The sequence below is a fragment of the Eleutherodactylus coqui genome, chromosome 5 (assembly GCF_035609145.1).
Source record: "Eleutherodactylus coqui strain aEleCoq1 chromosome 5, aEleCoq1.hap1, whole genome shotgun sequence".
NCBI lineage: Eukaryota > Metazoa > Chordata > Amphibia > Anura > Eleutherodactylidae > Eleutherodactylus > Eleutherodactylus coqui.
Window position 1 is genome coordinate 68,194,662 of NC_089841.1, and position 22,515 is coordinate 68,217,176.

General features: G+C 43.5%; 1 protein-coding gene across 2 annotated transcripts in view; it reads left to right on the top strand.

Moving 5' to 3' along the window:
• Positions 1-22,515, top strand: part of UNC13B (unc-13 homolog B) — a 307,612-nt gene that overhangs the window by 70,830 nt on the left and 214,267 nt on the right. For both annotated transcript variants that reach the window (XM_066602685.1, XM_066602686.1), the window contains exon 7: positions 8,294-8,367. In XM_066602685.1, the coding sequence (XP_066458782.1) occupies positions 8,294-8,367 (74 nt within the window). The remainder of the gene's footprint in view (positions 1-8,293; positions 8,368-22,515) is intronic.

The window sequence follows — 22,515 nt, forward strand, 5'->3', positions numbered from 1 at the left end:
GTATTATAGTAGTTATAGCCTTATAATAGGGGGCAGTATTATAATAGTTATATTCATGTACATAGGGAGGCAGTATTATAGTAGGTTATATTCTTGTACATAGGGAGGCAGTATTATAGTAGTTATATTCTTGTACATAGGGGATAGTATTATAGTAGTTATATTCTTGTACATAGGGGATAGTATTATAGTAGTTACATTCTTGTACATAGGGAGCAGTATTATAGTAGTTATATTCTTGTACATAGGAGCAGTATTATAGAAGTTATATTCTTGTACATAGGGGCAGTATTATAGTAGTTATATTCTTGTACATAGGGGGCAGTATTATAGTAGTTATATTCTTGTACATAGGGGGCAGTATTATAGTAGTTATATTCTTGTACATAGGGGGCAGTATTATAGTAGTTATATTCTTGTACATAGGGAGCAGTATTATAGTAGTTATATTCTTGTACATAGGGGGCAGTATTATAGTAGGTATATTCTTGTACACAGGAGCAGTATTATAGTAGGTATATTCTTGTACATAGGGGGGCAGTATTATAGTAGGTATATTCTTGTACATAGGGGGCAGTATTATAATAGTTATAATACTGCCCCCTATGTACAAGAATATAACTACTATAATATTGCCCCCTATGTACAAGAATATAACTATTTTATAATACTGCCCCCTATGTATAAGAATATACCTACTATAATACTGCTCCTCTGTACAAGAAAATACCTACTATAATACTGCCCCCTATGTACAAGAATATAACTACTATAATACTGCCCCCTATGTACAAGAATATAACTATTTTATAATACTGCCCCCTATGTATAGGAATATACCTACTATAATACTGCCCCCTATGTACAAGAATATAACTATTATAATACTGCCCCCTATGTACAAGAATATAATAGTTATATTCTTGTACATAGGGGACAGTATTATAGTAGTTATATTCTTGTACATAGGAGGCAGTATTATAGTAGTTCTATTCTTGTACATAGGGGGCAGTGTTATAGTAGGTATATTCTTGTACATAGGAGGCAGTATTATAGCAGTTATATTCTTGTACATAGGGGGCAGTATTATAGTTATATTCTTGTATATAAAGGGCAGTATTATAGTAGTTCTTGTACATAGGGGCAATATTGTAGTAGTTATATTCTTGTACATAGGGAGCAGTATTATAGTAGTTATATTCTTGTACATAGGGGGCAGTATTATAGTAGTTATATTCTTTTACATAGGGGGCAGTATTATAGTAGTAATAGTCTTGTACATAGGGAGGCAGTATTATAGTAGTTATATTCATGTACATAGGGAGGCAGTATTATAGTAGTTATATTCATGTACATAGGGAGGCAGTATTATAGTAGTTTATATTCTTGTACATAGGGGGCAGTATTATAGCGTTTATATTCTTGCACATAGGGGGCAGTATTATAGTAGTTATATTCTTGCACATAGGGGGCAGTATTATAGTAGTTATATTCTTGCACATAGGGGGCAGTATTATAGTAGTTATATTCTTGCACATAGGGGGCAGTATTATGGTAGTTATATTCTTGCACATAGGGGGCAGTATTATAGTAGTTATATTCTTGCACATAGGGGGCAGTATTATAGTAGTTATATTCTTGCACATAGGGGGCAGTATTATAGTAGTTATATTCTTGTACATAGGGGGCAGTATTATAGTAGTTATATTCTTTTACATAGGGGGCAGTATTATAGTAGTAATAGTCTTGTACATAGGGAGGCAGTATTATAGTAGTTATATTCATGTACATAGGGAGGCAGTATTATAGTAGTTATATTCATGTACATAGGGAGGCAGTATTATAGTAGTTATATTCATGTACATAGGGAGGCAGTATTATAGTAGTTATATTCATGTACATAGGGAGGCAGTATTATAGTAGTTATATTCATGTACATAGGGAGGCAGTATTATAGTAGTTATATTCTTGCACATAGGGGGCAGTATTATAGTAGTTATATTCTTGCACATAGGGGGCAGTATTATAGTAGTTATATTCTTTTACATAGGGGGCAGTATTATAGTAGTAATAGTCTTGTACATAGGGAGGCAGTATTATAGTAGTTATATTCATGTACATAGGGGGCAGTATTATAGTAGTTATATTCTTGCACATAGGGGGCAGTATTCTAGTAGTTATATTCTTGTACATAGGAGGCAGTATTATAGCAGTTATATTCTTGTACATAGGAGGCAGTATTATAGCAGTTATATTCTTGTACATAGGGGGCAGTATTATAGTAGTTATATTCTTGTACATAGGAGGCAGTATTATAGTAGTTCTATTCTTGTACATAGGGGGCAGTGTTATAGTAGGTATATTTTTGTACTTAGGAGGCAGTATTATAGCAGTTATATTCTTGTACATAGGGGGCAGTATTATAGTAGTTATATTCTTGTACATAGGAGGCAGTATTATAGTAGTTCTATTCTTGTACATAGGGGGCAGTGTTATAGTAGGTATATTCTTGTACATAGGAGGCAGTATTATAGCAGTTATATTCTTGTACATAGGGGGCAGTATTATAGTTATATTCTTGTATATAAGGGGCAGTATTATAGTAGTTCTTGTACATAGGGGCAATATTATAGTAGTTATATTCTTGTACATAGGGAGCAGTATTATAGTAGTTATATTCTTGTACATAGGGGGCAGTATTATAGTAGTTATATTCTTTTACATAGGGGGCAGTATTGTAGTAGTAATAGTCTTGTACATAGGGAGGCAGTATTATAGTAGTTATATTCATGTACATAGGGAGGCAGTATTATAGTAGTTATAGTCATGTACATAGGGAGGCAGTATTATAGTAGTTTATATTCTTGTACATAGGGGGCAGTATTATAGCGTTTATATTCTTGTACATAGGGGGCATTATTATAGTAGTTATAGCCTTATAATAGGGGGCAGTATTATAATAGTTATATTCATGTACATAGGGAGGCAGTATTATAGTAGGTTATATTCTTGTACATAGGGAGGCAGTATTATAGTAGTTATATTCTTGTACATAGGGGATAGTATTATAGTAGTTATATTCTTGTACATAGGGGATAGTATTATAGTAGTTATATTCTTGTACATAGGGAGCAGTATTATAGTAGTTATATTCTTGTACATAGGAGCAGTATTATAGAAGTTATATTCTTGTACATAGGAGCAGTATTATAGAAGTTATATTCTTGTACATAGGGGCAGTATTATAGTAGTTATATTCTTGTACATAGGGGGCAGTATTATAGTAGTTATATTCTTGTACATAGGGGGCAGTATTATAGTAGTTATATTCTTGTACATAGGTGGCAATATTATAGTAGTTATATTCTTGTACATAGGGAGCAGTATTATAGTAGTTATATTCTTGTACATAGGGAGCAGTATTATAGTAGTTATATTCTTGTACATAGGGGGCAGTATTATAGTAGGTATATTCTTGTACACAGGAGCAGTATTATAGTAGGTATATTCTTGTACATAGGGGGGCAGTATTATAGTAGGTATATTCTTGTACATAGGGGGCAGTATTATAATAGTTATAATACTGCCCCCTATGTACAAGAATATAACTACTATAATATTGCCCCCTATGTACAAGAATATAACTATTTTATAATACTGCCCCCTATGTATAAGAATATACCTACTATAATACTGCTCCTCTGTACAAGAAAATACCTACTATAATACTGCCCCCTATGTACAAGAATATAACTAGTATAATACTGCCCCCTATGTACAAGAATATAACTATTTTATAATACTGCCCCCTATGTATAGGAATATACCTACTATAATACTGCCCCCTATGTACAAGAATATAACTATTATAATACTGCCCCCTATGTACAAGAATATAATAGTTATATTCTTGTACATAGGGGACAGTATTATAGTAGTTATATTCTTGTACATAGGAGGCAGTATTATAGTAGTTCTATTCTTGTACATAGGGGGCAGTGTTATAGTAGGTATATTCTTGTACATAGGAGGCAGTATTATAGCAGTTATATTCTTGTACATAGGGGGCAGTATTATAGTTATATTCTTGTATATAAGGGGCAGTATTATAGTAGTTCTTGTACATAGGGGCAATATTATAGTAGTTATATTCTTGTACATAGGGAGCAGTATTATAGTAGTTATATTCTTGTACATAGGGGGCAGTATTATAGTAGTTATATTCTTTTACATAGGGGGCAGTATTATAGTAGTAATAGTCTTGTACATAGGGAGGCAGTATTATAGTAGTTATATTGATGTACATAGGGAGGCAGTATTATAGTAGTTATATTCATGTACATAGGGAGGCAGTATTATAGTAGTTTATATTCTTGTACATAGGGGGCAGTATTATAGCGTTTATATTCTTGCACATAGGGGGCAGTATTATGGTAGTTATATTCTTGCACATAGGGGGCAGTATTATAGTAGTTATATTCTTGCACATAGGGAGCAGTATTATGGTAGTTATATTCTTGTACATAGGGGGCAGTATTATAGTAGTTATATTCTTTTACATAGGGGGCAGTATTATAGTAGTAATAGTCTTGTACATAGGGAGGCAGTATTATAGTAGTTATATTCATGTACATAGGGAGGCAGTATTATAGTAGTTATATTCATGTACATAGGGAGGCAGTATTATAGTAGTTATATTCATGTACATAGGGAGGCAGTATTATAGTAGTTATATTCATGTACATAGGGAGGCAGTATTATAGTAGTTATATTCATGTACATAGGGAGGCAGTATTATAGTAGTTATATTCTTGCACATAGGGAGGCAGTATTATAGTAGTTATATTCTTGCACATAGGGGGCAGTATTATAGTAGTTATATTCTTGCACATAGGGGGCAGTATTATAGTAGTTATATTCTTGCACATAGGGGGCAGTATTATAGTAGTTATATTCTTGCACATAGGGGGCAGTATTATAGTAGTTATATTCTTGCACATAGGGGGCAGTATTATAGTAGTTATATTCTTGCACATAGGGGGCAGTATTATAGTAGTTATATTCTTGCACATAGGGGGCAGTATTATAGTAGTTATATTCTTGCACATAGGGGGCAGTATTATAGTAGTTATATTCTTGCACATAGGGGGCAGTATTATAGTAGTTATATTCTTGTACATAGGGGGCAGTATTATAGTAGGTATATTCTTGTACAGAGGAGCAGTATTATAGTAGGTATATTCTTATACATAGGGGGCAGTATTATAATAGGTATATTCTTGTACATAGGGGGAATTATTATAGTAGTAATAGTCTTGTACATAGGGAGGCAGTATTATAGTAGTTTGTATTCATGTACATAGGGAGGCAGTATTATAGTAGTTTATATTCATGTACATAGGGAGGCAGTATTATAGTAGTTTATATTCATGTACATAGGGAGGCAGTATTATAGTAGTTTGTATTCATGTACATAGGGAGGCAGTATTATAGTAGTTTATATTCATGTACATAGGGAGGCAGTATTATAGTAGTTTATATTCATGTACATAGGGAGGCAGTATTATAGTAGTTTATATTCATGTACATAGGGAGGCAGTATTATAGTAGTTTATATTCATGTACATAGGGAGGCAGTATTATAGCAGTTTATATTCATGTACATAGGGAGGCAGTATTATAGCAGTTTATATTCTTGTACATAGGGGGCAGTATTATAGTAGGTATATTCTTGTACATAGGGGGCAGTATTATAGTAGTTATATTCTTGTACATAGGAGGCAGTATTATAATAGGTATATTCTTGTACATAGGGGCAATATTATAGTAGTAATAGTCTTGTAGATAGGGAGGCAGTATTATAGTAGTTATAGTCATGTACATAGGGAGGCAGTATTATAGTAGTTATAGTCATGTACATAGGGAGGCAGTATTATAGTAGTTATAGTCATGTACATAGGGAGGCAGTATTATAGTAGTTTATGGTCATGTACATAGGGAGGCAGTATTATAGTAGTTTATAGTCATGTACATAGGGAGGCAGTATTCTAGTAGTTATATTCTTGTACATAGGAGGCAGTATTATAGTAGTTATATTCTTGTACATAGGAGGCAGTATTATAGTAGTTATATTCTTGTACATAGGAGGCAGTATTATAGTAGTTATATTCTTGTACAGAGGAGCAGTATTATAGTAGGTATATTCTTGTACATAGGGGCAATATTATAGTAGTAATAGTCTTGTACATAGGGAGGCAGTATTATAGTAGTTTATATTCATGTACATAGGGAGGCAGTATTATAGTAGTTTATATTCATGTACATAGGGAGGCAGTATTATAGTAGTTTATATTCATGTACATAGGGAGGCAGTATTATAGTAGTTTATATTCATGTACATAGGGAGGCAGTATTATAGCAGTTTATATTCATGTACATAGGGAGGCAGTATTATAGCAGTTTATATTCATGTACATAGGGAGGCAGTATTATAGCAGTTTATATTCATGTACATAGGGAGGCAGTATTATAGCAGTTATATTCTTGTACATAGGGGGCAGTATTATAGCAGTTATATTATTGTGCATAGGGGGCAGTATTATAGTAGTTATATTCTTGTACACAGGGGCAGTATTATAATATGTATATTCTTGTACACAGGAGCAGTATTATAGTAGGTATATTCTTATACATAGGGAGCAGTATTATAGTAGGTATATTGTACATAGGGGGCAGTCTTATAGTAGTTATATTTTTGTACATAGGGAGGCAGTATTATAGTAGTGATATTCTTGTACATAGGAGGCAGTATTATAGTAGTTATATTCTTGTACATAGGGGGCAGTATTATAACAGTTATATTCTTATACGTAAGAGGCTTTTATTTTCTTTATCGGGGGGGGGCAGTATTAGTGTCTTAATTTTGCAAACAAGGGGGTAGTATTTTAGTATTTGTTTGAGGAAGTTATGGAACCTTTTCTTTTTTTTTTTTTTTTTAACCATTCTGAAGTGTAATGGCATTTCGGAATTGCTAACCTTATTATTTTTTTTTTTTTTCTGGGCAACTCATCAATAAGTCACGGACTGCTAATATTTTTTTATGTACAAATTGGGAAGCCATAATAAATAATATAAGCAATGCCTGCAGGCCAGAATACTGATTTGAACACATGAGCTGCATATGCTGTAAACTGTAAAATGTTATGTTATGGCACTTGTGTGTTCTCCCAATGAAAGTCCAGACTGGGGTCCACGTGTCTGCTTTGTAACTTGTGCCCCGAAAACCTCTTCTCTGTACAGTCTGCTGCCTGCTGCATTTTCTGACTTTTTCTCTACAGGTGGCGCTCTACAGACTGAAGTGTTACCCATTTTGTAGGGGTATGTTGGTAGCGTGCCTCTTGTCTTGCTGTGATTACTTTGAGTTGCTGTGTGTGATGCTGAGAAATGACAGAAGGGAATCCACAATGACAGACCTTCAACTGATCTCCATGTTGGCATGTTTGTCGCTAACACCGCGTTTTATGATAGCCTATGTCCGCAGAATGCAGACTGCTGGAAATGGCACTTGTTCAACTGCTAGATATACAGGACAGCAGGATGGTCAAAAGGTTTCAGTAAATTCCAAGATCCCTGCTTGCTTCCGGTGAATGGAAATGTTCTTTTTTTTTACACACGGAGGGTGAAAAACTGTGGTAAGGCTGGGTTCTTCCTGCATTAGGGCTCAGTTTCGGGGTTCCAACTCCCTGCTCCGTTATTGGATGGGAGAAACGGAAATAAAACTGGAAAAAAAATTAAGTTCTCCCCCCCCCCCCCCCCCCCCCCCCCCCTTCCCTCATTGATTTTTAGTGGCGTTTCAAAAAATAAATAAATAAAGCAAATAGAAAGGCTTCCTTTTTGGTAGGTTTTAGTTTTTTTGTTTTTTTTGGGGGGATGGGAAAATAGCGCATTCTGCAGCATTATTTTTTCCTTCCAAAAAAACCCCTGATACTTGATGGAATCGAAGCCTATGGAAATTAATTAGTAAAAAACATACTTTAAAAAAAAAAAAAGTTTTGCTTCAATTTCTCTCCTACAAAAACAGAACTGACGGAAACCCTGAGGTGGACCCAAACGCAGGTGTAACGGCAGCCTTACAGCTCTAATATTTGGTAGCACCCGTTTGATTTCCAACGTCTGACAGTGTGTAACTTTACCTTGAGGTGTGTGCAGCTGACTTTCTCGTGTGGTTTTGATGACTCCTTGCACTGCGTTTTCTCCAGCCATCCCAATGACTGATTTCTGTGTTGTCCTGCAGATATCCCAGAGGAGGAGGCGAAATATTGGACCAAGACGCTGGAGCAGCTGAACACCCTTGGAGAGGCCAGAGAGGTGGGTGTATTTTTAGTTGCTTGTTCTCAGTAGAAGTAGAACACGTCAAGGTCAGAAGCTGAACGTACTGCGTCTGCCACTCACCTGGATCTTCGTATCCATGGTATCCGCTTCCAGTACCTGCAGGGCATCACTGTTATCATACATCCGTGTGCTGCAGCCAGCCGCCGCTTACAGTAGTGTTTGGTTTATGGGGGAGAAACAGTTTCATTACTTTTTAGTTGAATGTGAGACCAAACAAGTCTTGCATTTATACTGCGCTGGATAGATGTCTCAATGTCCAGCATTGTGCACCAGTCTACAGAAAAACATATTCCAACTTTTTTTTTTTTTTTTTTTTAAAGCATGATTAAAAAAAAAAAATTACATTACTTATCCTGTACTGATCCTGAGTTACATCCTGTATTACACTCCTGAGCTGCACTCACTATTCTGCTGGTGGAGTCACTGTGTACATAATTACTTATCCAGTACCGTTCCTCTATTACATCCTGTATTATATCCCAGAGCTGCACTCACTATTCTGCTGGTGGGGTCACTGTGTACATACATTACTTATCCTGCACTAATCCCGAATTACATCCTGTATTATACCCCAGAGCTGCACTCACTATTCTGCTGGTGGAGTCACTGTGTACATAGATTACTGATCCTGAGTTACATCCTGTATTACACTCCTGAGCTGCACTCACTATTCTGCTGGTGGAGTCAGTGTACATACAATACTTACCTTGTACTGATCCTGAGTTATAGCCTGTATTATACCCCAGAGCTGCACTCACTATTCTGCTGGTCGAGTCACTGTGTACACACATTACTTATCCTGTACTGATCCTGAGTTACATCCTATATTATACTCCAGAGCTGCACTAACTATTCTGCTGGTGGAGTCACTGTGTACAGACACTACATATCTTCTACTGATCCAGAGTAAAGGCCCATTTAGACACAATAATTATCGATACTATTGTTTCAGCTGCTTCCGCTCCCTGATGACAGGCGGGGAATGAAGAACGCAGCTGTTAGCTGCGTTCTCCATACCCCGCACGGGCGCTCTGTGCAGAAAATACCTGGATGCAGAAAGCACACGGGGACACCTGAGAATGCAGAAGACAAGCGGGGTGTCCCCGCTTGTCTTCTGCATCCTCCGCTGGGATCACTTGGCTGTATGACAGCCGGACGCTCCCAGCGGGTAACAGCTGGATGCAGAAAACAAGCGCCCCCCCAACTTGTTTTCTGCATACTCTGGAGCGCAAGGTGATTGTTCAACGTTGAAGCGATCATCTTGCGCGGTAAATGACACAACAATTCGCACTCAGAAGACCTCTTTTGAGCGATAATCGTTGTCTAAATGGGCCCTAAGACCCCATTTACACTGACAGATGATCGCTCAAACGACAGTTTGAAAGTGTAAGGATCCAACAGCACCCGCTGAAAAAACAAAGTCCACACAGGATGGGGAGGAAGAAGGAATGCAGAGCTGTGATGGGGTTAATGAACCAGAGAAAACCCCAGCATAGAAGAAGAGAAAAGGAAATCCGGTAGCATTCAGATTTGGTTAAAAAGTATATCCAACCTTTTATTGTTCCATATTTAAAATGAGGATCCGGCAACGTTTCAACCTGATACGGGCTTGACAAAAACCGTATCAGGTTGAAACGTTGCCGGATCCTCATTTTAAATATGGAACAATAAAGGTTGGATATACTTTTTAACCAAATATGAATGTTACCGGATTTCCTTTTTTTCCCCCCAAACAACCGTTTCAGTGACCCTTTTGAGTAATCCTCTTTGCATAGTCTATAGTTTCTAAATAGCTACTTAAGAGCTATGCAGGCAGAGCGGGACACCGCCGCTATCGCTCAGCGAACAATACAGCTGTTTTGCATAAGCAAACAGCTGTATTCTCTGCGATTACAGCTCACGCCCCACTGTAAGTTACCAGCGGGACGTGAGTTGACAGAATCTTATCAGCGTTGTGGACTGTGAGAACAGCCAGCACCGCTGATGAGAGTTCATTGCTCAATTCAAGAAAACTAGAATTGAGCGAGGAACGGCTCGTGAACGAAAAAAAAAAAGTTTTTAAAATTTAAACTTATTTTTTTAGCCCAATATAACTTTGCGATAACTTGATCGCTTTTGCAGTTTACTGTAATACTTCTGTGTTGCAGTATATTGTAGTGCTAATCTTGGCAGCAGGACTTAATAAGCTTGTATCCATGGCAGCCCTGGGAGCCTTTGCCCACGACTGACATGGCAACTATCTGCAACCCGCTATCACATCATAGGTTCTCTCGCCCCCTCTGGTTTACTGTTCATATGCTGTTGTCAGCACTGCCTTAAAATGAAGCAAACGGCCACAATTGGAGCAAGCTCCTATTGTGGCAGGTGTCAGCTATTTTAAAGAGCTGGCACCCATTGGGTATGCTGTGGGCTGTACTCATAAGCCTGCTTCCTATTCACACCAGACCTCTGTGATGTATATGCAACGGTGCATTCACATGGAATCTTACGCTTTATTAAAACCTTACCAAACTCTTATAAATAACCGACACAGACACCAATATTGGATAAAGAAGGCCGCGGTGTTTATTAACGGGGTCACAAACATTGGGGAGAAATGTAACCAATAATAACCATAACACTTCCTGTAAACTCTGTCTTACAGACACAAGTTTACCACCACCAAACTCTCCCCAAGTTTACCTGCCCACCCGCCTAATGCGGCCGACAATCCCCCACCAGGCCATGGCATCCACTAATGACATGCCCCCCCCCCTCCCCCAACAAACCGCAGCCTCCTCAATCATCTACACAAATCCATATTAAAAATATCCAACGCAGTCTCTGACTAGTATACTATATCATTCCTATGGAAGCCTGGAACCAAACCTTCCGTATCAACATGTCTAAAAAGAACATCCACTCCTGGCATGAGCTCTACCACCGGGGTAACCCTTCTCCGAATTCTCATGCTATATATAGACATCCGCAATGACCATAATAATTGAGGAACAATATCTGAAAATACTATCACTGTGTCTGGAACCTTGTTTAATGCTCCACTTCTCCCTTTCAATGTCCCATGACATATCAATGTGTTCTCTTCTATGTCATTAACCCCTAAGTGTAAAATTAAAACATCTGGACAGAACACACGTGACTCTTTATACATCAGTTCAGCCATTAATCCACTCCACCTCATACATCTATTACCGCACCAAGAATTGATCTGCCCTTCTCCAAGCCCGTTACACAAAGGAGGGTCCAACAATCCACACAATACTTTTCTTAATTTCCTAAAATGAAAAAAGAATTAGTACACCATATTATTTAGGCGCATGTACAACTTAAACCGAGATGAAACCCATCTGTCTACCATTTTCTTCAATAAAACCACACCTGTAAACATTTTTAAGCAGCATTATACATTAAAAGCGAGATAATGACTGTCCATCATCCCTGCCTCCCCAAAAAACAAGACAGGGTCATCTACTAATTTTTGCTCTGTAAGATTTTACTTTTGCCCTGTATAGCTGCCTAGACACTATTTACATTGACTTTTTTTTAAGTAACTGCAACTAGGGCTTAATTTTGGAATAGGGCTTATAGTTCAAGCATCCTCAAAAATCCTGAAAAATCAAGCTAGGGCTTATGTACAGGGTAGGTTTTATCTCCAGGGAAACGGGGTACGTGGATCAACAAAACCTGGTGCTTGCGGGCATAGCCACAAACACCTGCAAATTCCTAACCAGGCATATATTCTCATGAAAATGAGCAAAGAAGTGAAACCACACCCCTTTACCCCCCCCCCCTTTTTTTTTTAATTATAAGGCTACGATGGTTTGACACATCCTTAAGGCCCTAAAGTCACCTCTAAACAGCTGTAGCCCATATGCTGATCTACACACTTCAGGCAATACTTTTACCAACTTCTCTAGTAAGCGAAATGTGATAGCAGAGCATTGATCAGGGGCATCAGCTACTGCCTTACAGCCCCTGATCAATCGCTCTACCTGAAAAACAGAATTAAAGGGGTTGTCCCGCGAAAGCAAGTGGGGTTATACACTTCTGTATGGCCATATTAATGCACTTTGTAATGTACATCATGCATTAATTATGAGCCATACAGAAGTTATTCACTTACCTGCTTCGTTGCTGGCGTCCTCGTCTCCATGGTGCCGTCTAATTTCAGCGTCTAATCGCCCGATTAGACGCGCTTGCGCAGTCCGGTCTTCTCCCTTCTGAATGGGGCCGCTCGTGCCGGAGAGCGGCTCCTCGTAGCTCCGCCCCGTGTGCCGATTCCAGCCAATCAGGAGGCTGGAATCTGCAATGGAACGCACAGAGCCCACGGTGCACCATGGGAGAAGACCTGCGGTCCACTGTGGGTGAAGATCCCGGCGGCCATCTTCGCAAGGTAAGTAAGAAGTCACCGGACCGCGGGGATTCGGGTAAGTACTATCCGGTTTGTTTTTTTTAAACCCCTGCATCGGGTTTGTCTCGCGCCGAACGGGGGGGGGGCTATTGAGAAAAAAAAAAAAAAACCCGTTTCGGCGCGGGACAACCCCTTTAATAGGTACCAGATTATGCCATCTTTGAAAGAAAGCAATATCCCACAATGCCTTCCACACTGAGCTATATGAGCTGCATCCTAAATGTTGGACTCTTCTTCCCTGAATTGCTGCATCAGCAAACAAGACTATAAGATAGCAGCCGCATTAATCTCACACCGACCATCTCTAACATCAATAAGAGGTTATATGTTAGACATAATCTGACTACGAACTAACTCCTGCCGACCAGCTCTTACCAACAATCACTCCATAACCATAATCCACTAATGATAACTCCTCCGCTTCCACAAACTCCCATCACCAAGCTGACTGACCATTAAAGTCACAGATACCAACCATACCACTAGATCCTGCTTTAGCTCCCCTGACATCTGCGCATGCGATGTATGGGCCTTCCAACCGCAGATCACCACACATAACCTGCGGGAATACCTGCGACCAATAATAATCACCTGTGAAGCCGAACAGGACCGACCAGCTAACCGCTGCAACTCCCTCCATGTAATCGTCCTTCATACATAATGTCTGACTAATTAAACCCATAAACTATACACCCCTGACATTGGCAATTAGAAAAACCATCACAATGCTATCAATTGAATACCTAAAAACTCCAACCGAGTACATGGCCATACCATTTTTCCCGTGCGCCCGGGGCACCCCAAAATCCTCCATCCTGACCACATGCCCTCTAAAACTTGTGCACCCCTCATTACCCTGATGCCCCATAAGCAACAATCATCTAAGTAGTGTATTACACCAGCATCAGGAGATTCCTTCCTCCCCCCTACTCTAAAAATGAGGATCGTTCTAAATAGTAGGATGCCTTAGATCCCATCGGTAACGCCAAATCGGAAACCCAAAGAGTTAGAACCCCAACCAATAAGAAGTTATCAGAATACTGCATCACATAACCGAAGTGTCATAATAAAGCCAATGTAGTCACATGATGCATATCTTACTGCCAGCAGCTCAGGAGCGCCTCAGCATCCAGAGAAAACTGCTTGGGGTAAGATAGATGATAAATCACTGAGGGGGGGATGGACTACTTCTTTGGTATCACCCTTAAAGGGGACAACCTCAAATTGAAAAAATGGGGGGAGGGGGGTTATCAAAATGACCGGCAACTCTGCCCTCAGCTATGTTCTTAGCAATTTAACTACCTCAGGATCATAAACAACTGAAATTAACTTCTTAACCCCTTCACAGCTGAGTCCCTTTAACTCATGCACATATAAGCCGTATCGGGAGCCTTCTTTAATGAGCCGGGTCTACTTCCAATATGAGGGCCTCACTGGCATCTTGCCTTTGTGCAGAAAATTCTCTATTTCCTGGATGCAAAGAATTTGTACTGATTTCAGACTAAAACAATAAATGGATGAGACTGGCACAATATTTACCTCGATTCCCATACATGTAACAACACATCAAAGTAGTGAGGCGTGCCAAAAATGTCTAACAAACACCTAACTAGTTACACCGAGGTGACACCAACATCCCAGTAACCGTTATTAACCATCTCTGCTCCTCCGGCCATCATTACGTGAAAGGAACAGTCATAAAATAACAAACAACTATAACCCAAATCTGATTTAACAGCAGCAGCCGCCTCAACCACAGACTGCGTGCAGCGGTTACCTCAGAGCCCACGGACTGCGTGCAGCAGCCGCCTCAACCACAGACTGCGTGCAGCGGTTACCTCAGAGCCCACGGACTGCGTGCAGCAGCCGCCTCAACCACAGACTGCGTGCAGCGGTTACCTCAGAGCCCACGGACTGCGTGCAGCAGCCGCCTCAACCACAGACTGCGTGCAGCCGTTACCTCAGAGCCGACGGACTGCGTGCAGCAGCCGCCTCAACCACAGACTGCGTGCAGCGGTTGCCTCCGGGCCTCCGGGCTGCGTGCAGCGGTTGCCTCCGGGCCTCCGGGCTGCGTGCAGCGGTTGCCTCCGGGCCTCCGGGCTGCGTGCAGCGGTTGCCTCCGGGCCTCCGGGCTGCGTGCAGCGGTTGCCTCCGGGCCTCCGGGCTGCGTGCAGCGGTTGCCTCCGGGCCTCCGGGCTGCGTGCAGCGGTTGCCTCCGGGCCTCCGGGCTGCGTGCAGCGGTTGCCTCCGGGCCTCCGGGCTGCGTGCAGCGGTTGCCTCCGGGCCTCCGGGCTGCGTGCAGCGGTTGCCTCCGGGCCTCCGGGCTGCGTGCAGCGGTTGCCTCCGGGCCTCCGGGCTGCGTGCAGCGGTTGCCTCCGGGCCTCCGGGCTGCGTGCAGCGGTTGCCTCCGGGCCTCCGGGCTGCGTGCAGCGGTTGCCTCCGGGCCTCCGGGCTGCGTGCAGCGGTTGCCTCCGGGCCTCCGGGCTGCGTGCAGCGGTTGCCTCCGGGCCTCCGGGCTGCGTGCAGCGGTTGCCTCCGGGCCTCCGGGCTGCGTGCAGCGGTGGCCTCCGGGCCTCCGGGCTGCGTGCAGCGGTGGCCTCCGGGCCTCCGGGCTGCGTGCAGCGGTGGCCTCCGGGCCTCCGGGCTGCGTGCAGCGGTGGCCTCCGGGCCTCCGGGCTGCGTGCAGCGGTGGCCTCCGGGCCTCCGGGCTGCGTGCAGCGGTGGCCTCCGGGCCTCCGGGCTGCGTGCAGCGGTGGCCTCCGGGCCTCCGGGCTGCGTGCAGCGGTGGCCTCCGGGCCTCCGGGCTGCGTGCAGCGGTGGCCTCCGGGCCTCCGGGCTGCGTGCAGCGGTGGCCTCCGGGCCTCCGGGCTGCGTGCAGCGGTGGCCTCCGGGCCTCCGGGCTGCGTGCAGCGGTGGCCTCCGGGCCTCCGGGCTGCGTGCAGCGGTGGCCTCCGGGCCTCCGGGCTGCGTGCAGCGGTGGCCTCCGGGCCTCCGGGCTGCGTGCAGCGGTGGCCTCCGGGCCTCCGGGCTGCGTGCAGCGGTGGCCTCCGGGCCTCCGGGCTGCGTGCAGCGGTGGCCTCCGGGCCTCCGGGCTGCGTGCAGCGGTGGCCTCCGGGCCTCCGGGCTGCGTGCAGCGGTGGCCTCCGGGCCTCCGGGCTGCGTGCAGCGGTGGCCTCCGGGCCTCCGGGCTGCGTGCAGCGGTGGCCTCCGGGCCTCCGGGCTGCGTGCAGCGGTGGCCTCCGGGCCTCCGGGCTGCGTGCAGCGGTGGCCTCCGGGCCTCCGGGCCGCGTGCAGCGGTGGCCTCCGGGCCTCCGGGCCGCGCGCAGCGGTGGCCTCCGGGCCGCGCGCAGCGGTGGCCTCCGGGGCCGCGCGCAGCGGGGGCCTCCGGGGCCGCGCGCAGCGGGGGCCTCCGGGGCTGCGCGCAGCGGGGGCCTCCGGGGCTGCGCGCAGCGGGGGCCTCCGGGGCTGCGCGCAGCGGGGGCCTCCGGGGCTGCGCGCAGCGGGGGCCTCCGGGGCTGCGCGCAGCGGGGGCCTCCGGGGCTGCGCGCAGCGGGGGCCTCCGGGGCTGCGCGCAGCGGGGGCCTCCGGGGCTGCGCGCAGCGGGGGCCTCCGGGGCTGCGCGCAGCCCCGGGGGCCTCCGGGGCTGCGCGCAGCCCCGGGGGCCTCCGGGGCTGCGCGCAGCCCCGGGGGCCTCCGGGGCTGCGTGCAGTGGCCAGTTACCTCAGCTCAGAGATGATACAATTAATAAAACAGAATTGTTTAGCAGACATACATTCCCCATCATCGCCCTAAACTAGCCCTTCATTTACAGCCTAGTAAGGGTTAACACTAACACATTTAAAACTGACAAATCTAACTTAGGGGGCGCTCTCACGATGGCCCCCATGCACAGCCCTCCGTGAGCCAAAACCAGGAGCAGAGCGAAAGTACAATGGAAAGATTTACATGTCTCCCCTATAATGGACCCACTCCTGGCTCCGTCCCGCCAAAAACCGCCAAGGAAAATCTGTCCCAACTGGTACACAAGCCCAGGACTCGGTGTTATCTGGTCGGCACTGTTCCTGCTGGTGTTGGCATCTGCTGGGCACTGTTCCCTCTGCCAGGTTTCAGTCACCTCTGATCGGATGAAGGTAAAGGCAGCCTCTGCGTTTGCTTCGCTGGTGGTTCTCTACTGACAAGTCCTCAGATACAAGTGTTCACACAATGTCCTCTGCAGCTCCTCCTGGCCGGCACTGCTGACAAGTCCTAAGCTGAAGCGCAGGGGATTCCAGACATCTGCGCAGCTATTCCTCAGCGTCCGCTTCATCCTCGCTGACGATCAGCCGCTGCAGAAGGTCCTCCATCTTCACAGAGGATCTGAAGCTGTGACAGGAATTGTGAGGGGAGCTGACAGGAATTGTGAGGGGAGCTGACAGGAACAGGGAGCTGTCACTTGGATGCTGCTTCCTTTCCAGATGATGATGGTCCACATCTCTGCACCTCCATATCTCACTGCTGCTCCTCTCAGCCTGCTCCTCGGGACCAATCACCAGCCACTGTCAGGCCACCAGATTCAGCCTGACAACCACAGGCATTTCCCGCCATTTTTCTTCAGCCAATCATCTGCGTCTGCCAGCCAGTCAATCACTGGGCAGAACTCACTCTGTGCCATCTCATCTGACCCAGTAATAACCTTTTGTAACAGATCATAGTTAACCAGCAAACCTCCTCCATAGAAGGTGACATGTCATCCATCCATCATGTACATAAAGCTCCCAGATCCCATGAGGCTCCATAGAAGGTGACATATCATCCACCCATCATGTACATAAAGCTCCCAGATCCCATGAGGCTTTCCCTCCTAACTGTCCCTCAAGCCTTACAGGGGCAGGTGCAATTATTAGTCCATAGTGATGTCACGCTTGTAAAATTGTAACATTCACTGCGAGTGCTTTACAGTTCGAGAGAATCGCATTTCATCTCTGAACATGCAATTTTAATTTTTCCTTTTCAAAATACACGTGATTTTTCACATGCGTAAAAATCACATTTGCATAAAATTCCCATGTATATGTGAGTAGGATGAGAATTTTTCTCACTTTTTTTTCCCATTGGAAGCCATGGAGAAGATTTCTCTGGACTCGCAGAAAAATGGAACATGCATCACTGAAAGAGGAAAAATTACACATTTGAATAGACCCATTGAAAATCAGTGGGGTCTGTCAGTGCAAGTTTTGTACGTTTCGCGACACACAAAACCCATGCTAGAAACTCTGCCATTTGAATACACCCTTAGTCAAAGAAGGAATGGGTTAATGGAATTGTAAAATGTTTTAAAAGCTTACATAAAACTCCATCCTTTTCAGAATATCTTTCATGGCATTTTGGTGTCACTTATTATTTTGTGTCCTATTATATCAGAGTTTGCAATCCGCCATGTTGAAAATGCAGCTCTTTTTGTAGTCAGCTGAATGGATTGATAGTTTTGTGGGAAAGGATTCAGTATAACTTCTAATTTATTGGTCTAACTATTTAAATATTTACATATTCTGGGCTTAGGAGTCCAGTGGGCGGTCTTATCAGTGATTGACACTTATCTCTCTGATTGACAGTCTTCTCTGTATGAGTTCACAGGTGTTCACCCCCTTACCTCTGTGATGTCAATCACTGATGGGACTGCCCACTAGACTCCTAAGCTCCGAATGGACAGAGCTTTAGATCAATAAATTACAAGTTATACTGAAACTTTCCCCACAAAACTATATATCAAGTCGCTTAGCTCTTCCTGTCCTAAAAGAAGGAAGAATAGGAAGCATTTAAAGAGACTAGGATGGATGAACACAGAAATTGCGCACACGACAAAAAGGAAGAAAAATATGTATCGAATGTCAAGAGGTGGAATATCTAAAGAAGAATATAATGTAGTCTGCAAAAACTGTAGGGCAAGTGTCAGAAAAGCTAATAATGAATTGAGGCTTGCAAGCAATAAAAAAACAAAAGAAAAAAAAAAGGGGGTTTTGGGGGTATGTCCAAAAGCAAAAGAAAAGTCCACTCCTTTCTTCATGTGACTCTACAAGCAAAGGACAATATATGTTTATAAGAGAGGAGAGGAGGGGGCCATAGGAGCGGTTGCGACAGTGGAGACGTTGAAGCCGGAGAGCGGCAGCAGTGAGGCAAGAGAGGAAGTGTAGTCCCTTGATAGCTGACAAAATATGTCCCACCTTCCCCCGTCCTTTTCCTTCACCCCCCCCCCTCCTGGTTTCACTCCTTATACCCTCTATAATGTTTATATTGTTATCAATGTGCATACCTTACGTTCATAAAAGTGATCTCGGTCGGCTATCTCAGACCAGATAATAAAGCCTTTAAGCATATCCAAATTGGCGAGAAAAGGCGACTGAGATTAACTTTCAGTTAATATGCACAGTTATATTAAAATGTATTGCATCTTTAATTAACTTTTTTGAATTACCTAATGATAAGCTGCTGTTTGATAAAGTATACTTACTCTAATTTATCTGCTACTGTAAAAGAAAAATTTCAATAAAAAGTGATTTAATAAAAAAAAAAAAAGCCAACGAAAAGTCCAAGATTCTATAGGATGTTTACAGGATGAAAATGGTGAATTGGTTAAGACGTATGTTGAGAAGGCTTAACCTTTTTATATTCCTATTTTGTATCGGTTTTCTCCGAAAAAGATATAACATGAACTGATCTTCCCCATGCTATTGGGGGAATAAAAAAAATGCAGACTAGCAATAAACTGCGATATGGTGAGGGAACAGTTGGCTAACTTACATGAATTCGAGTCTCCAGGTTCAGATGAATTACATCCTTGGATACTGAAGGAAGTTGCAGAGTTAATTGCTGAACCACTAGCCAAAATCTTTGAAACTTCCTGGAGAACAGGAAGTCCCAGACAACTGGAAAAGAACAAATGTTGTCCCTATCTTCCAAAGAAGAAGGTGGATCCAGGAAACTGCAGGCCTGTGAGCCTGACTTCTATACCGGAAAAGATCTTTGAACAAATTATTAAACCGCATGTATGCAAGTACTTGGATGAAAATGTAGCAATTAGCCAGAGCCAGCATGGGTTTGTTACAAACAAGTCATGCCAGACGAATCTAATTTCCTTCTATGACAGAATTGCGGGCCAGGTTGATCAGGAAAATGCAGTAGATATAATTGAATTGATGAAAAACTGATCAAATTTGCTGACGACACAAAGCTAGGAGGGATAGTTAAGACTAGAAAAGAGAGAGTATTCAAAAAGATCTAGATAAGCTTGAACAGTGGGTGGCAACTAACAGAATGGTATTTAACAAGGAGAAATGCAAAGTCGTACATCTGGGCAAGAAAAATGTAAAAAAGCACATGCAGAATGGGAGGAATTGGGCTAAGCAGCAGCACATGTGAAAAGACTTGGGTATACTAATAGATCATAGACTGAACATGAGTCAACAATGTGATGCAGCAGCCAAAAAGGCAAACACAATTCTGGGATGTATTAAGAGATGCATAGAGTCTAGCTCACGCGAGGTAATTATCCTCCTCTACTCTTCCTCAGTCCGACCTCATCTGGAATACTGTGTAAAAAAAAGGAAAAAAACGACACAAACAAACTGGAACAAGTTCAGGGAACAGCTACCAGGATGGTGAGCGGTCTGCAAATCATGTCCTATGAGGAACAGTTAAAGAATCTGGGAATGTTTAGCTTGCAAAAAAGAAGGCTGAGAGGAGACTTAATAGCTGCCTAAAATATCTGAAGGGCTGTCACAGTGCAGAGGGATCAGCCCTATTCTCATTTGTACAAGGAAAGACTAGAAACAATGGGATGAAACTGAAAGGAGGGGGGCGGAGAGAGCAAAGATTAGATATTAGAAAAAAACTTTCTGCCAGGGTGATCAATGAGTGGAACAGGATACCACAGGAGGTGGTGAGTTCTCCTTTAATGGAAGTGTTCAAACCAAGGCTGGACAAATATTTGTCTGGGATGATTTTGTGTATCCTGCACTGAGCAGGGGGTTGGACCCGATGACCCTGGAGGTCCTATCCAACTCTACCATTCTATGAGATGCCTTTTCAATGACAGGTTCCCCTTAAGTCCGATAGAGAAGCATTCAGGAAAATTGTCAGAAAAGCCTCCATACCCAGAGTATCCTACGGTTTGAAGAAAGCGTGCCTTGTGGGTACCGGCACATGCAGCGTATCTGCTCTAGATTTTCCAATGATCTTGGCATTCCTTTTATGTAATCTATCCATAGATTGGTGTGTAACACACTGTATGTCCCAGTACCCCTCCACCATCTTGAATACTTTATATGAAGGGAGTGAATAGTATTGCAGCTTTCACCACTCCTCGTCTTGCATCGATTTCTGTGTTTCTGTGAGTGCGGTCATGTTGGGCTACAGGTTTCCTTTTTGTTGTGACTTATGAGAGCTCAAAATCTGAAAACTTCCAAGAAAAGCTAGATTCGTCTTTCCTCCAACCCGGCAATTATCCTCCCACAGCTCGCAGCGAATCTCATCACACACAGCAAATTATAGTAACTCTCCTCGCTGTGAAGGCAGCCGCTTGCTGGGCTCTTATGTGACACCACGCTTGTTGGAGATCTTCTGTGTACTGCACAATTATAGGGCATGTCACAGCAAACATACAGTTTTTACCCAACAGACACGCCCTCCTTTGTCCCATCCCCCACAAATGGTAGTGGGGGAGGGGGGGGAGTTCACGGATCTATATGCTCATCCGTTCAAGTTGCTAAAAATTTACAATGCAAACTGGCATATCAATGTTTACTAATATTTAGAACAGTTCTTCCAATTAAATGGCACTAGATGGACACTATTACCAAGTAGTGGGGCACTGGGAACATCATTACTAAGTGGGGGGCACTAAGGGACACTATACTAAGTGGGAGGGAAGCACTGGGGACATCATTATTAAGTGGGGGGGGGGGGAGTAAGGGACACCATTGCTATATTTGATTGTGATGGTGGGGCGCTATTACTGAGTGTAGGAGGGGGATGGTAAGGGAGCACTGGGGTCTCCATTACTAAAGGAGGGTAATTAAAGGAGCTTTTAAGAGTTTGAGGCACCATTACTGTAGGGGGAGGGGGCACTGGGGTGCAATTACTATGTAGGGGTGGTAGTAGGAGCCATTACAATGTGGGAGGGCATTACGGGGCACCATTTTTATGTGAAAGGACACTGAAGGCACCATTAATAATTGGGGTGGCCATAAGGAAGCCTCATTACCAAGTCGGAGGGACACTAGGGAGCACTGTAACTAATTAGGGGGGGTGGATGGTTATTAGCAGACACCATTACTTTACTACTTGCTGTACTTCACTAGATCCTAGAAACATTTCCAGGCTTGAGCTACAGTTTCTGATTAATTATATCTAGCCCAACCCACTCTAATATTGTTACAGAAGCCTCTCTTGACAAATCGCATCATTGACCAATTCCCACTACGGTTCACCGGTTGCTGACCAATTGCAGCCCTTTATAGACTTCATGGACCCCCACAATGATGGGGTATTCTATCAGACTAGTGCACTGTGCTATCAAGCCCAAGTTGTGCAGAATGGGTTATGAAATGTGGTGGAGAGGTCCATTAACACCTTAGATCCTGAACCTACAAACACCACGGAGCTGTGGATGGCTAACCAGATGACATGGCTCAATATCTTTCCAAATGTCTCCCATCCACCTATGGAATTGATACCAT